Source organism: Lepidochelys kempii, chromosome 3 (assembly GCF_965140265.1).
Source record: "Lepidochelys kempii isolate rLepKem1 chromosome 3, rLepKem1.hap2, whole genome shotgun sequence".
Classification (NCBI taxonomy): Eukaryota; Metazoa; Chordata; order Testudines; family Cheloniidae; genus Lepidochelys; species Lepidochelys kempii.
In genome coordinates, this window is record NC_133258.1 from 17,637,852 (window position 1) to 17,651,808 (window position 13,957).

The following is a 13,957-nucleotide window of genomic DNA, read 5'->3' on the forward strand; positions in this document are numbered from 1 at the left end:
TGAGGTGGGGAGACGGGGCGAGGACCAGCAGTGGGGCGGGGTACTGTGGAGAGAGAGGGGAGGGGCACAGGTGGGTCAGGTGTGGTGGGGGGAGGAGCCGGAGGGCGGAAGGGTGGGGGGGGGCACGGGGGGGGGAGCGGGTAGAGGCCGGGGGAGGTCGAGTGGGGAGGGGCAACCGTGGGGGATGGAGGGGCAGGGAGAGGGGCCAGAGGCTCTAACGGCACCACCAGCCGAGAGGGACTGCGGGGAGCGGCACCCGTAAGAGGCAAATGAACGACCGCGCCTGGCACACCGGCGGCCCAAGTCACGTGACCCTCGCCGTCATTTCCCCCCGCCCCTCCCCACCGCGAACCTGACCGGCTTCTTTCGTCCCCATCTGGTTGAGATGCGTCACTTCCGGCGCGCCCGCGCGCGGTGCAGGCTGGGATAGCACCGGGCCTGCCTGTCGGAGTGAGGCGGAGCCGCTCCCGCTGTGTCTCTGCGAGGCCAAGGCCCCCGACCCGCCCGGCACCATGGCGATGCAAGCGGCCAAGCGAGCCAACGTGAGTCGTGCCGCCGCCGAGCGGGAAACGCGGCTGCCCCCAGCCCCGGGCGGCTCCGGCCGGCCCCGCCTGCCCCCCTCCCCGCGCCCGGCTGAGGCGCGCCCTCCGCGCGGGGAAGCGTCTCGCTGGCTTGTCCGGCGCCCAAACCGCCAGCCCCAGGGACCACGGGCTCACGCGGCGGTGGGGGTCGGGTGCGGGGCGTCCCGGCTGAGCCGGGCTGGGGGTCGGCTTGTTCCGCGCTCCGAGCAGGCCCCCAGGATCAGGCCCCGGCCGAGCTCCCGGAGGCGCGTTGTGGGGCAGCTGCGTGCACCAGGTCTGTGGCTCCCCCGTGTCGCGCTTCGCAGCCTCTGGTCCTGTGCCGCCAACGCACTTCACACCCGTGTGCTGGGGTTTGAGGGCAGAGGGGACCCTTAGGTGATCTAGTCCGACCTGCTTGTCACAGACCGTAGTATCTCATCCCGTTACCCCCGTATTGTGTCATGGGACACTCCACTGAGAGAGCCAAATAATTACCTAGCTGAGAGGCGTTATTGCCCTGATGCATTGGCAGAGACTTTAAGTGGCTCATCAAAAGCCCCAAGGCAGAGCGTCAAGACTGGAAATTGTGTACATATGGGAAGATCAGTGCAAGCGATCAAAGGGTTGAAAAATATCCTGTATAGTGATCAACTCAAGGAGCACAATCTGTTAAGCATAACAAAGACAAGGTTAAGGGGTACTTGAGCCACGGAGTGTAAACACCCATAAGAGGAACAAATATTTGATAATAGGCTCTTCAGTGTTACAAGCAAAGGGAAATCAACTTTCCAACCACTGGTTCTTAAGCTAGCCAAATTCAGGGCTAGTCTACATTAGAAGTGATACATTGGCACAGCTGCACCAAAAGAGCGTCTTCACCAGACACGCTGCATGTCAACAGTAGAGAGATTTTCCATCTGCATAATTACTCCACCTCTGCAAGAGCCAGTAGCTATGTCCACAGGAGAGCGTTTCCCACCGACAAAGTGCTGTCCACACCGGTGTTTAGGTTGATGTAACTTGCGTCACTCGGGGGTGTAGGGGGAGGGTGACTTTTTCACACCCCCAAGCAACATCAATTATATAAACATAAGTGGTAGTGTAGACCTGCCCTCAGACTTGAAAAAAGGCATACGTTTTTAACAGAGAGGGTTCCAACACTGGAACAGTTTACCAAAGATTGTGGTGGCTTCTCCATCACTAGCAATTTTCAGATCAAGACTGGATGTTTTCCTAAAAGATATTCTGTAGTTCAAACAGGAATTACTTGGGGAAGTTCTGTGACCTGTGTTTTCCGGGAGGTCAGACTAGATGATCCTAGTGGTCCCTTCTGACCTTAGACTCTATTCATTTACTTAGAGACCATAGGGTCTCAAACTAGTCTGTGGTCCACAAAGAGATGGCTGGTCACCAGGTACTACTCTCCTGGTTTCCAGCCACTAAATCGCATTACAGTAGAGCTACAGATACCTCACATTCTTTCCTAATGTTTTTCCATGCAAGCAAGTGCTGCAGTTGTTAATGGATGTTGTGTGATCACAAAAGGGTCTGTGAGACCGAAGGTGTACGGTAACTGGGAGATGTTTACATTTGATGCATTAATTCTGGAAGTGAGTATTCTAAATGTAACTGGTCTCTATTTTAGATTCGGCTGCCTCCTGAAGTCAATCGGATTTTATATATCAGAAACTTACCATACAAAATTACAGCTGAGGAAATGTATGATATTTTTGGAAAATATGGACCTATTCGGCAAATCAGAGTGTAAGTCTTTTACTTATAAAACGTAGCAGTAAGTATTGGGTACAATTGTAGGAAGTGTTCTAAATATCCATCAGTGTGAGCAGCAGGACATTTTCTGCAGAAATATGATGCCAAACTCCTCTGTTTTGACTGTAGCTGTAAGCATACTAGACCCTCTGGCAAGTGTACTCATAGCAGATAAAAGTTGAAAGGTAGGGGAAAACGATATTGGATTGTGCAATGGGAGGTGAAATAAACCATATGACTCTATTTCTCTCTACCAGACAAACCAGCAATCTAGTGAAGAACTCATATATAGTGCATTTCATTTTTGTTAGTACTCAGTAAAAACATGTAATAAAAACATTCACTGAATATGATCTGCCATTTTTCCTAGTGGCTTTTGAACAAATTTGGTTCATAGTTTAAGTGTATCAAAGACAGAGGTCAATGTGAACAAAGTTCATGGCTAGTTTTCACTTTAAAATATTTAAAGAGTTATTTTGGAGAAAACAGACCCTTCTACCTAGTGGGAATTTACAATATTACAGTAAATACTGTTGATCTAACAGCCTTGGCTTTGTGGAACTTTAAGGTTCTCTTTAAGTGAATCACAGAGCTGCCTTTGAAGTCAAACTGGAGGAGATATAAATATTGTAGTCTGTTCTCTCCATAAGATAGCACAGGCTAATCACTTAAAGAAGAGAATAGATGTGAAATGCATTGATGCAGTGTAAACTGTACTGAATTGGGAATGATAATTCCAATGGAGACTAAATAATATAAACTGACTGCAAAGAGTTACAAAGGGATCTCATAAAACAGGGTGATCAGGCAACAAAATGGCAGATGAAATTCAGTGTTGATAAATGCAAAGTAATACATATTGGAAAACCATACCAACTATATGTACAAAATGATGGGGTCTGAATTAGCAGTTACCATTCAAGAAAGAAATCTTGGAGTCATCGTGAATAGTTCTCTGAAAACATCCACTCAGTGTGACAGCAGTAGTCAAAAAAAAGCTAACAATGTTAAGAACCATTAGAAATAGGATAGATAATAAGACAGTAAATATCATAATGCCACTATATAAATCCATTCTACACCTAGACCTTGAATGCTGCATGCAGGTCGCCCCATCTCAAAAAAAATATATATATATTAAATTGGAAAAGCTGCAGAGAACACCAACCAAAATGATTAGGGATATGGAACAGCTTCTATATGAGGGGAAATTAAAAAGATTGGAAATGTTCAGGTTAGAAAAGAAATGACTAAGGGGGGATATGATAGAGGTCCATAAAATCATGAATCGTGTGGAGAAAGTGAATAAGGAAGTGTTAATTTACCTGTTCACATAACACATGAGCCAGGGGCCACCCAGTGAAATTAATAGGCAGCAGGCTTAAAACAAATATAAGGAAGTACTTCTTCACATAACACACAGTCAACCTGTGGAAATCATTGCCGTGGGATGCTATGAAGGCCAAAATATAACAGGGTTCAAAAAAGAACTAGATAAGTTCATGGAGGATAGGTCCATCAATGGCTGTTAGCCAAGGTGGTCAGGGATACAACCCCATGCTCTGGGTGTGCCTAAACCTCTGACTGTTAGAAGCTGGGACTGGATGACAAGGGACGTATCACTTGATAAATTGCCCTGTTCTGTTCTCTTCCTCTTAAGCATCTGGCACCAGCCACAATTGGAAGACAGGATACTGAGCTAGATGGATTATTGGTCTGACCCACTATGGCCATTCTTATGTTAACAGGACTTAGACAGATACACTGAATACTGGACAGCAAATTAGCTAGGCATAACATTCTCAACAGTCAGATTGCATAAATGGCAGGCCTCCTACTACATGCTGAAAATAGAGTTGATATACCTAGAAAACAGCATACAGTTCTAGCTATCTCAATACCAGAAAACTTGACATATTAAAAGAAATTTAGGAAAGATTAACAAAAATGGACTGAGTTGAATGAGTAGAAAAATTAAATGAGTAGCATGGCTAGACAAGCAAAATTTCCTACCCTTCTAACTTGTAGACAAGGAGAATTGTTATTTAAGATAACCGAAAAGGGTATAAGTAGGAACTGTGAGATTAAATCGAACAAAGGAAAGCTAGAGTGAATATAGTTATGAGTAAACTTCATTATCATTCAATCAGGGAAGAGTATCCTGTGTCTGGTCAGCAACACAAATTCCTGTGCTGATGGATGTAAGATCTCCAATGAACACTTAAATACTAAGTGTCCCAGACCTTGCTTAATTTATCAGGTCCAACACGTCACAACATAAACTGGTCTAGCTGCTAGTTATTAGGATACTGAATATTCTTTTGAGATTAAAACATGAAGGTTTTTCCTTTATTTATGCTTAGTTATAAGTGAAGGATTTCATCTTGAAAGAAATGTCTGCAAAGCACTAATTGATTCATTGTGTATTGAGACCTGGTTTTGTTTAAATTCAATACAAATAAGATAACAGAAAGGGAACATTAAGCTCTGGTATCTACTGTCAGCACAGTTTTTGTGGTTGAAGCACTATTGTTCCAATAAGAAAAGGAGTACTTGTGGCACCTTAGAGACTAACCTATTTATTTGAGCAAGCGAGCTGTAGCTCACGAAAGCTTAAGCTCAAATAAATTGGTTAGTCTCTAAGGTGCCACAAGTACTCCTTTTCTTTTTACGAATACAGACTAACACGGCTGCTACTCTGAAACCTATTGTTCCAATGTAGATTTCTTTGGGTATGTTTATGATGCAACTAGAAACCCATGGCTGCCCTGTGTCAGATAATTCAGGCTCAGGGTAAGAGGCTGTTTAATTGTGGTGTAGACGTTTGGGATCGGGCTAGAACGTCTACACCACAATTAAACAGTCCCCTAGCCTGAGTCAGCTAACACGGGCTAGCTGTGGGTTTTTAATTGCAGCGTAGACATACTGTGTGTGTGATATGCCGAAATAGCAGTCCATTTGGGTTCTTGGTGTCTTGAAGTGGTATAACAAACAATACTTCAGCTTCAAACATTTTATTTGACATACAAGATTGAGCTCTTAAGCAATTTATTGATGTAACAGTTTTCAGGCTTCCCAAGAATGACACAGCCATAATGCATAGCAAGCACTTTCATAATCATTTTTAGAGAGGAGATGAATTGACCTTGGAATATATGCTAGTTACTGCTGTCACACTTCACAAAATTAGAGCCAGAAATAAGCATAAATGAAGATTGCGATACATCCCTGGCTTTCCATACCAAAGTCTAGAAAAAGTCATTAGAAGTCTTGGTTTTTATTAAAGTTGTATTAGTTACCATAATCTGTGCTGTCACTGCTAATTGTTAGTGGAATTATTTTATATTCATATTGTTTTAATATTAAAACAATCTTATGTTGCAGTGGAAACACTCCAGAGACTAGAGGAACAGCATATGTCGTTTATGAAGACATCTTTGATGCCAAGAATGCTTGTGATCATCTGTCAGGATTCAATGTGTGCAACAGATACCTCGTTGTCTTGTACTACAATGCAAACAGGGCAAGTACACTTGTTTTTCTAAAATAGCATACCACATATTTAATAGTTATCAATTTTTCATTCTAGTCTAAAATGAAAATTATTTGGATTTATTGCAGCTTTTGATTTAAATATTCTAGAGAACAATGCTGAACTTGGAGAGGGATGGTCTATATGAGCTAACAGGGTTTTACTTTAACTTCTTTGATTCTTTTTTGTGCAAAGAACACTCTTATTGGACTGAACTGGGGGAAGCAAGGTGGGCTGTAAAGAGCAGATTGCAGCATTGCTTCCCACAGGCTTAGTTTTGGGGTCCCTGCCAAAGGAGACAAGATCTTGGTTAGAAGAAATGATCTCTGAGCTCTTGACATTGGTTCTCTGCCCAGTGACAAGCATATAGATTTCTAGGCCACATTTTCTTGGGGGCACTGTATTGAATTATGCTGTACAGTGTAGTGACAAGAATTACTTTCACTTACCCTAAAATCATGATATTTTTCCATATCTTAATTGAAGACTATGGTAATTACATGTTAACTTGTGTTAATTGTAGTATTATCTCCTAATAAGTGTAACTAATGTGCCTTATTACAGTAGTTCTCAAACTTTTGTACTGGTGACCCCTTTTCAAATAGCAAGCCTCTGAGTGTGACTCCCCCTTATAAATTAAAAACTTTTTTATAGATTTAACACATTATAAATGCTGGATGCAAAGCGGGTTTTGGGGTGGAGGCTGACAGCTCGCGATCCCCCCATGTAATAACCTCGCCACCCCCTGAGGGGTCCCGACCCCCAGTTTGAGAACCCCTGCCTTATTAAAAACTCAGTAAGAGATGATAAATTGTAAAGAATATTCTTCTCTAATGTAGTTTGTTGATTTTGTTACAGGCATTCCAAAAGATGGACACAAAGAAGAAAGAAGAGCAGCTGAAACTTCTCAAGGAGAAATATGGAATAAACACAGATCCACCGAAATAAAGATGAGCTCTTTTGGAACGATTATTTTAACTCTTGCCACACTGTTTTCAGACTAAACCTCATAAGGACTGTTAATCAAGTTTTGATTATTTTCATTTGACCCTTTTACTGCTATGCCTCATGCATAGACCATTCATTTTGAAGCTTTGATATTTTAAGTTTGCAATTTACTAAATAAATGTAGTTCACTTTTGGATTTGGTCTAAATTACTTAAATTTTAGTAATTCCATCGAAGTGAACACGCTTTCTCCTGGATATCAAGGAGACCACGTCATTGCTGCATAACCGTAGTGTCTGTTTCCAGTATTATGACCAAGTTTTTGATTCAGTCCTGGTGAAATTCCTCACCCTAGATGGCTTGCACTAGACTGCACCACTTAGCTTCCATTAGTTAGGGTAAGTGGCCTTGTGTGGACTCTCTACATAAGAGTGCGTTTCATCCCATATATGTATAAAAATCAGACACCATGAATAAATGGGGGAAAACCACAATTTTTGTATAGAAAAGGGTCTAGTATGTTTTGACACTTATCAAACATTTGTGCTATTGTATCTAAGTTACTATTTTTCTCCCTATGGGAATGTTTGAATCAACCTATCCTTTTTGTTACAGGGAACTTGTTTGTTATAAGGCTGCTTCTTATATTAAACAAAAATTTCTCTGTCCTGTGTAGCTCTTCCCTGAGACTGGTGGCAGTAAATGGAGGTCTGGATTACATGGTCATAAACGTGAATTGCCCCTAAATATATCCAACTGTCTAATAGATGGTTTTCTAAGAAGTCATCTTGATGCCAGTGACTGGCTAAAAGAGGGTGGGGGTTGGAAAGCTGATGTGCTATATTGAAACAGCAATTTTGCCGTGACAGTGAATGACTGCAGGGTTACTCCAGGCTTAGTTGAGTGAAGACCCAAGGGTCAAATTCTGCCTCTGTTACACCTTTGTGGCTTGCATTGAAATAAGTGGGAGAAGCACTCATGAGTTCAGAGGCAAAATTTTCCTCATTTGCATTAGCTATTTCAGCAACCAGCTGAGACCCAAGACAAATCAATTTAGGAGATAGTGTTGACCATTTCAATTATAAGTACTTGTAATGAGAGCTTTTCATTTCTCTTGTAATTATTTAGATTAATGTTACACTCAATCTGGTCTGCGGGGGCGGGGGGAGGGGAAGAGTGTTAATAAACAACTTGAGACTGTTTTGGCTTATAGATGCTGATACGCTTAAAGACATGTTTTGCCAAATGTGAATGTTAATGTAAAATAGACAAAGATCCTTTAAGATGGTGAATGCCCATAAATGAGTATTTAAACTTAAAATTTACTAGCCAGTGCTCAGAATTTGCTTACTTGCTCTTAGCTTGATTGATGAGGGAATAAAACTAACATTTGTGTACCCAAAAGTTGCTTGTGTACAAGTTTTGCAAGCCTTGCTATATGCCATGTTAATTTACCGATAACGTCTTTTCTCTTTCAAATGTTAAATTAAAAGATTAAATGATGAGTATAAACATAATCAGACTAATGATTAAGATTTGGGTAAGATCTTACATAGCGCCCATCATGATGGTATCTGTATGCCTACCTCCCATACGACCTTAAATGTTGACATGTTTGTGTAATTGTGTATGTTATGTATATACACACACATAAATACACCTACTTCAGTGCTCAGGTAAGGAGCTAGATTGACAGAACTGGTCTCCAACGTTGACCTGCTGAGTCACAGAACAGCCGTCCATAGAGTAGGTTTTTTGCCAGGCCCATTCAGTCTTTGATGCTTCTGCTTTGATTACTGCAAAGGGTGCCGGTTATGATACTTTGATGTGATAACTTAACTACCAGATGAATTGCACATAGGCCATTGGAGCAGTGATCAGATAGTAATTTCTGTCATACCTTGCCAGAATTTGAGCCACCCGTGTAGAGTTGAAAGACTGTCTCCTATTTCTAATTCCTTGATCTATAGGAGAGTCTGACACAGCTCCTCTGCCCGTACTTCCGGGGCCTCAGACTAGACTTTCTTTGTGGCTCTGTCTCTAGCTAAAGCAGGGTGAGGAACATGTTAATAGATGTGTTGGCAGAAAGATCTCTTCCTTATAGTCGGACCCCCCTCCCACCCCCCGCACCTGTCTGGCCCTCTCCCCATTCAAAATTAGGCCATTTATTTATGACTGTGGTACCTTTAGGCTCCAATAAAGGGTCCCCTGTGCTAGATATGACACAAATTAATAAATGGATGCATTCCCTGCCCCAGATAATTCAGTCTAGGATTATGACTAGATACCCCAGCCGAATAAATAAAAAAAGAAGGAAGGTTAGAGACGAAATAAAAGCAAAGATGGGTATGTTTGCATGATCTCAGTGGTCACACTAGTCACAGGTGGCTACTAGCCTAATTAGCTGTGACAATGTATGCAAATACATTTTTATTGTTGCGTTGGCCAGCTCTTGTCTTTTCTACCCTGTGGCTTCCTGCTCTTTCCTCCCCATCACAGCCACATGCACCAAAGCTCTGCACACTTAATGTGTTCAGTGTTAACTAATTCTGTCCTAAATCCACTCAAAGGCCAGCAGTCTTCATCAAGCCCAACAGATTAAAATAAATTGGGTTCTTAGGCCAACTCCTCTTGCGATTTTTAGAAGATGTTTCAGAAGTGAGTTTCTCTTCTTCCCCCAACCTCAATATCTTGGCTGATTTACCTTAAACTTTCCATGGAAATCCTATGCTGTTGCTGGGTGAAATTTCAGATGGAGTAATTTAGGGTGAAATTGGGTTGATAGTAGAGCCAAATGTATCACCTTTAGCTATCCTCAAGCTTCAAGGAAAATTGCACAATGAGGACCTAGATAAGGTGCCGAGTGTCCCCAGCCTTTTTTGGCTGTAAGGTGCTGAAGGCACCCAGCACCGTGCTGGATTGTGCCCTTACTAATTTAGTGAAGTATTGGCATTTAGATCCACTTCATCTTTCAGTTTTGCTTATTTTGAATAGTAAGCAAATATCACATTTCCTCTGTCAATAAGAATTCTTTTGCTTGCATTGCAGAGTCTGATTTTGATGAAAGCTTGGTGGTGGTGAAGAAATTTACAGCAATTCTGTAGGGTAATAAGATGAATAAAAATTCTTTCAGTGAACTTTAAGACCAGCAGCTTTTTGATTTCTATGAAAGCTTTGCTGCTGCCTTTCATTAAATATTCCATTTCATACTACTTCTAGTGCCTGTTCAGGGTTTTTCAATGTCCCTGTACATGTAAAAATGAAATCATTTGTACTTGCAAGACAGAGGGAATGGAAATCAAATGCCCGGAGGATTATTTTAATGAGGTCTGCTCAAGATTTTGTTTGAAATGTAATATCAAAGGACAGGGAAATGAGTTCAGTTATAGGAATAGCAGAGGGGGTAACTCAAGGCAGGTGTTACCAGCCTTGCAGTCTACAGTTGTTTTATCTGTGTATTTCCTTTCTGCTTAATTTTCAAGAAGTAGGACATGAAATTATGCCTGCAATGTTGTTTTTCCATCTATAAAGTGATTAGAAATAAGTAATATAAGAGCATATCTGATTACACAGGCAACTGTGGTATGTCTTTCCAATCCATTATATAGTGGTAATAATTGTGTGCTGTGTTGATAAATGACACAATTAAATAAATTAACACATTTTGCAGTTGAATAAAGAGCCACCAGGCAAAGATTAGAATGCTGGATTACATTTTGTTAAAGACTTAATTTCCCTAAGTATCCCAAAGTATAGCTAGTTTTACCTTCAGATACTTTTTTAATCAAATTTGTTATGGAAAAAGAAGTGTGCTTCCACTAAAGGGAGAAAGGGTGGTGCGTGAGAGAGCTTCCTCAACCAGCTGTAACGAGCAATCTGAGGAAGTTCTTTGAAGACTTGATAGTGGAAGGTGCTGAACCGCCTCCGCTCTTATTGATGTCAGTAGGAAGTGCAGGTCTGAGGAGCTGCCTTGTGAGGTTGAGAGAATATATTCAGGTCATAAAGCCTGACAGGCAGTTTTGCTAGTTTTTTTTATCTGTTAAAAGCTGGAAGGTGCTAGGTCATGGATTCACAGAAGGGCTTAGGTATTGTGACACCTGGAAAATCACTGGAACAACAATGGGATCCACAAAGCCTGAGTTAGGTGCCTTGCTCCCTATACAATGACAGGAGAGTGCTACGCATCCAAGAATGGGATCCACAAGAGGTAGATTGGCTAGTTTAGGCAGCTTCCTTTCTAGCAATGGGAGATGCTGGGGGGGGCTAAGCCCTGCCCCCTTATGGAGATAAGCACCTAAAACTGGGCCAGAGGGAGGCACCTACCTCTATTGGTGGTCGATAGTTGGGAACCCTCTCCTGGAGTAAGGTGGCTGAGTGGTGGGCGTGCAGGGTGGTTGCCTGGGCTCCAACTTCCAGGGGGCACTGCTGTGCCACTAAGTTGAGTGTTTTTTGGCTCAGCCATATGTATGTAGGGTGGCTGGGGGAGGGTGGGGGGGAAGGGGCATTGGAAATGTTTTCTACTCTGGTGGGCCTATGCTGCTCTTGCAACAAATGCCTGGGGAGAAGGAGGAGGAGCCTCTTTTATACTGTTTAGTCCAGCAGCTGGGAGACCCAGATTCTATTTCCCCTCTCTGCCTGATGGGGAAAAGGGATTTGAATGGGGTCTTCTACCTCTTAGGATAGGTGCCCTAACCCCTGGCCATGATGTATTCTGAGGGGGTGGGAGGAGGCTCCCTCGCTTTCTCCTGTCAAAGCTGTTCCAAAGTAATGAAATAGTCATAGAGGTGCCATGGCTCAGCCCTGGCACAAATTAAGCACTGACTAAACTATTATACCAGTATCCAGACTTCCTTAGAAGTATGGCATCAGGTAAAGTAATCCTAACAAACAAAAACAGCCTTGGAGCAGGGGGCTGGGCTAGACTAGACTGGCACTCCCCCATGAATGTTCTAACCACCAGGCCATAGACATTCTCGCATCCGCTCTCTGGCCCAAAGACTAGGTAAGTATTTATCCACAGTGGACCAGCTTCTGCAGGAGAGAGAGAGAGAATCCCCACATCAGAATACTCCATAGCTCAGTGGTTACAGCACTCTCCTGGCAGATGCCCAGTTCAAATCCTTTCTCCCCAGCAGGCGTGGGACGGGGTTTGAACCGGGGTCTCCAACACCCCACGCGAGTGCTCTAATACCAGGGCTAACAGGTACTACCACCACATTTCAAGATGAACTGGCTCATTAACACTCCTACAGTCAGAGAGGAGAGTGTTAGTGGGTCATAGATGGTTGTAATAAACCATAAATCCAGGGTCGCTATTTAGTCCATGATTTTTAGAGACACTAATATCACCCCCCTCCAGCTGCCTTTCCCACCTCCCCCCCCCATTCCCCTCCTTTCCTCCCTGTGACTGAAGGGGTGTTAATGGGCTACTTCACCTTGCATGGTCCCTGGAAATACGTATTTACTGTTCCACCTTGTATTTAGCAGTGACACACTGAGGGCAGGTCTACACTTAAAACACTGCATCAGCCACTCTAGCACTATAATGAAGAGCTCTCCCATTGTCTTAGTTAATCTACCTCCTTGAGAGACGGTTGCTATGTTGGCGGGAGAAGCTCCCCACTGACATAGTGCTGGCTATACCAGTGCTTAAGTCAGTATAACATCGTGCAGGGTTGTGGATTATTCACAGTCCTGAGCAACGTAGTTCTACCGAAGTAATTGTAGTGTACACCAGGGCTGAGTAAGTTTCCCAGACCTGAATTAGAGCTCTGTGTAAGCTCAAAAGCTTCTCTCTCTCTCACTAGTAGAAGCTGGTCCAATAGAAGATATTACCTCACTCACCATGCTTCTCTAATATGCTGGGACGACATGGCTATGACAACATTGCATACACCAAAGGAAGTTTATACTGAGTTATGTTCTCTCCTAGCTTAGAAGTCAATGGTGGCTGTCATCAAGATTTCTGAGCACTTTCAATGTGCTCAGTGATGTCACAAACATATACAGTGCCGTCTCACCTTCTGCAAGGAGCCTATATTGTCAATAGGATCCTTTGTCCCCTCATCCTCCTCTCTGGTCTTGGCTGTTGAGGTCAAGTTAGGTTGGTTTTGCTTCTTTCCAGCTGGTTTAGTCTGATCAGTGTCCAGGCTTGTCTGCGGGGTACTACTTGTTGCTGAAGATCCACCTGTTCCTGGAGATCAGGAACAAGTGGATCTTACTCCCCAGGATTTTTCTTATTCTTTTTGTTTCAGGAATACTTTTCTGCTTAACTGTCTTTCACTAGACTCAGTGCTAAATTTGTAATGGAAGAGGTGCCAGAAGCCCTGGCACAAATGAAGCACTGGTTGGATGTCTGGAGAGTGGCAGCTGCTGGCCGGCAGCGCAGAGGTGCCAGGGCTATGAAGTGCCAAGCCTAGAGGTGCTAAACTAATATACCATTATCCTTAGAAGTATGGCATCAGGTAACGCATTGCTACACGGGTCTTCTTCACCTCTGAAAATCAGAGACAAAGTGTCTTAGCCCTTGTCTACACTACCCAGTTTTAATGGCAAAAGCAGCTTTTGCCGACAAAATAGTGGATGTATACACACTACAATGTTACTTCTGTTGGCAAAACTCTCCTGTTTTGCCGACAAAACAAAACCACCCAGACGAGAGCCATAAAGCTTTTTGGGAAAAGTTAAAGTGACAAAGCGACAGCGTAGAAACTGCCATTCATTATGTCACCATAACGGGCCTCCCCCAGTATCCCACAATGCCTGTTGTGACTGCTCTGCTCAGTGTTTTGACCTCTGCTGCCTGCATACAACTACACGGGCATGTGCCCCTCCACTTTCAAAGCTATGGAAAATTCTGACAGCTGAGCATGCCACTCCGCTCTGACAGCAAAGGGCAAATCATTAATGTGGAATCCTGCTCTCTCTGGCGCTAGGAACACAGCGGAAAGGCAGGCTGCTGTGGGAGGTGCGGGACTGCTGTGCTGTGCCGCGCCAGGAAGGGAAGCGGGGGGTGATGTGTGGGGGGTGTCTCCCTCTCCCTGCCTCAGGACTGGTTGCTTCCTGCTGCTGTCTGTACTTAAAGAGACAGCATGCTGACATTATGGTGCCAGGTGTCCGGTTTCCGACTGTCGCAAAGGGACCCTGGC

The 13,957-nt window shown here is 43.5% G+C and overlaps 1 protein-coding gene across 1 annotated transcript; it reads left to right on the top strand.

Moving 5' to 3' along the window:
- The first annotated feature begins 387 nt into the window (after positions 1–387).
- On the top strand, positions 388–10,511 carry SF3B6 (splicing factor 3b subunit 6). The gene is made up of 4 exons (XM_073335839.1): positions 388–542; positions 2,206–2,324; positions 5,715–5,853; positions 6,721–10,511. The coding sequence occupies exons 1-4, from the start codon at positions 513–515 to the stop codon at positions 6,808–6,810; spliced, it is 378 nt and encodes a 125-aa protein (XP_073191940.1). The 5' UTR covers positions 388–512; the 3' UTR covers positions 6,811–10,511.
- Positions 10,512–13,957: the final 3,446 nt, after the last annotated feature.

Coding starts and splice junctions, on each gene's coding strand:
- SF3B6 (XM_073335839.1), top strand. CDS start 513: ATGGCGATGCAAGCGGCCAAGCGAGCCAAC. Junction 543..2,205: donor AAGCGGCCAAGCGAGCCAAC/GTGAGTCGTGCC, acceptor TCTCTATTTTAG/ATTCGGCTGCCTCCTGAAGT. Junction 5,854..6,720: donor TGTACTACAATGCAAACAGG/GCAAGTACACTT, acceptor ATTTTGTTACAG/GCATTCCAAAAGATGGACAC.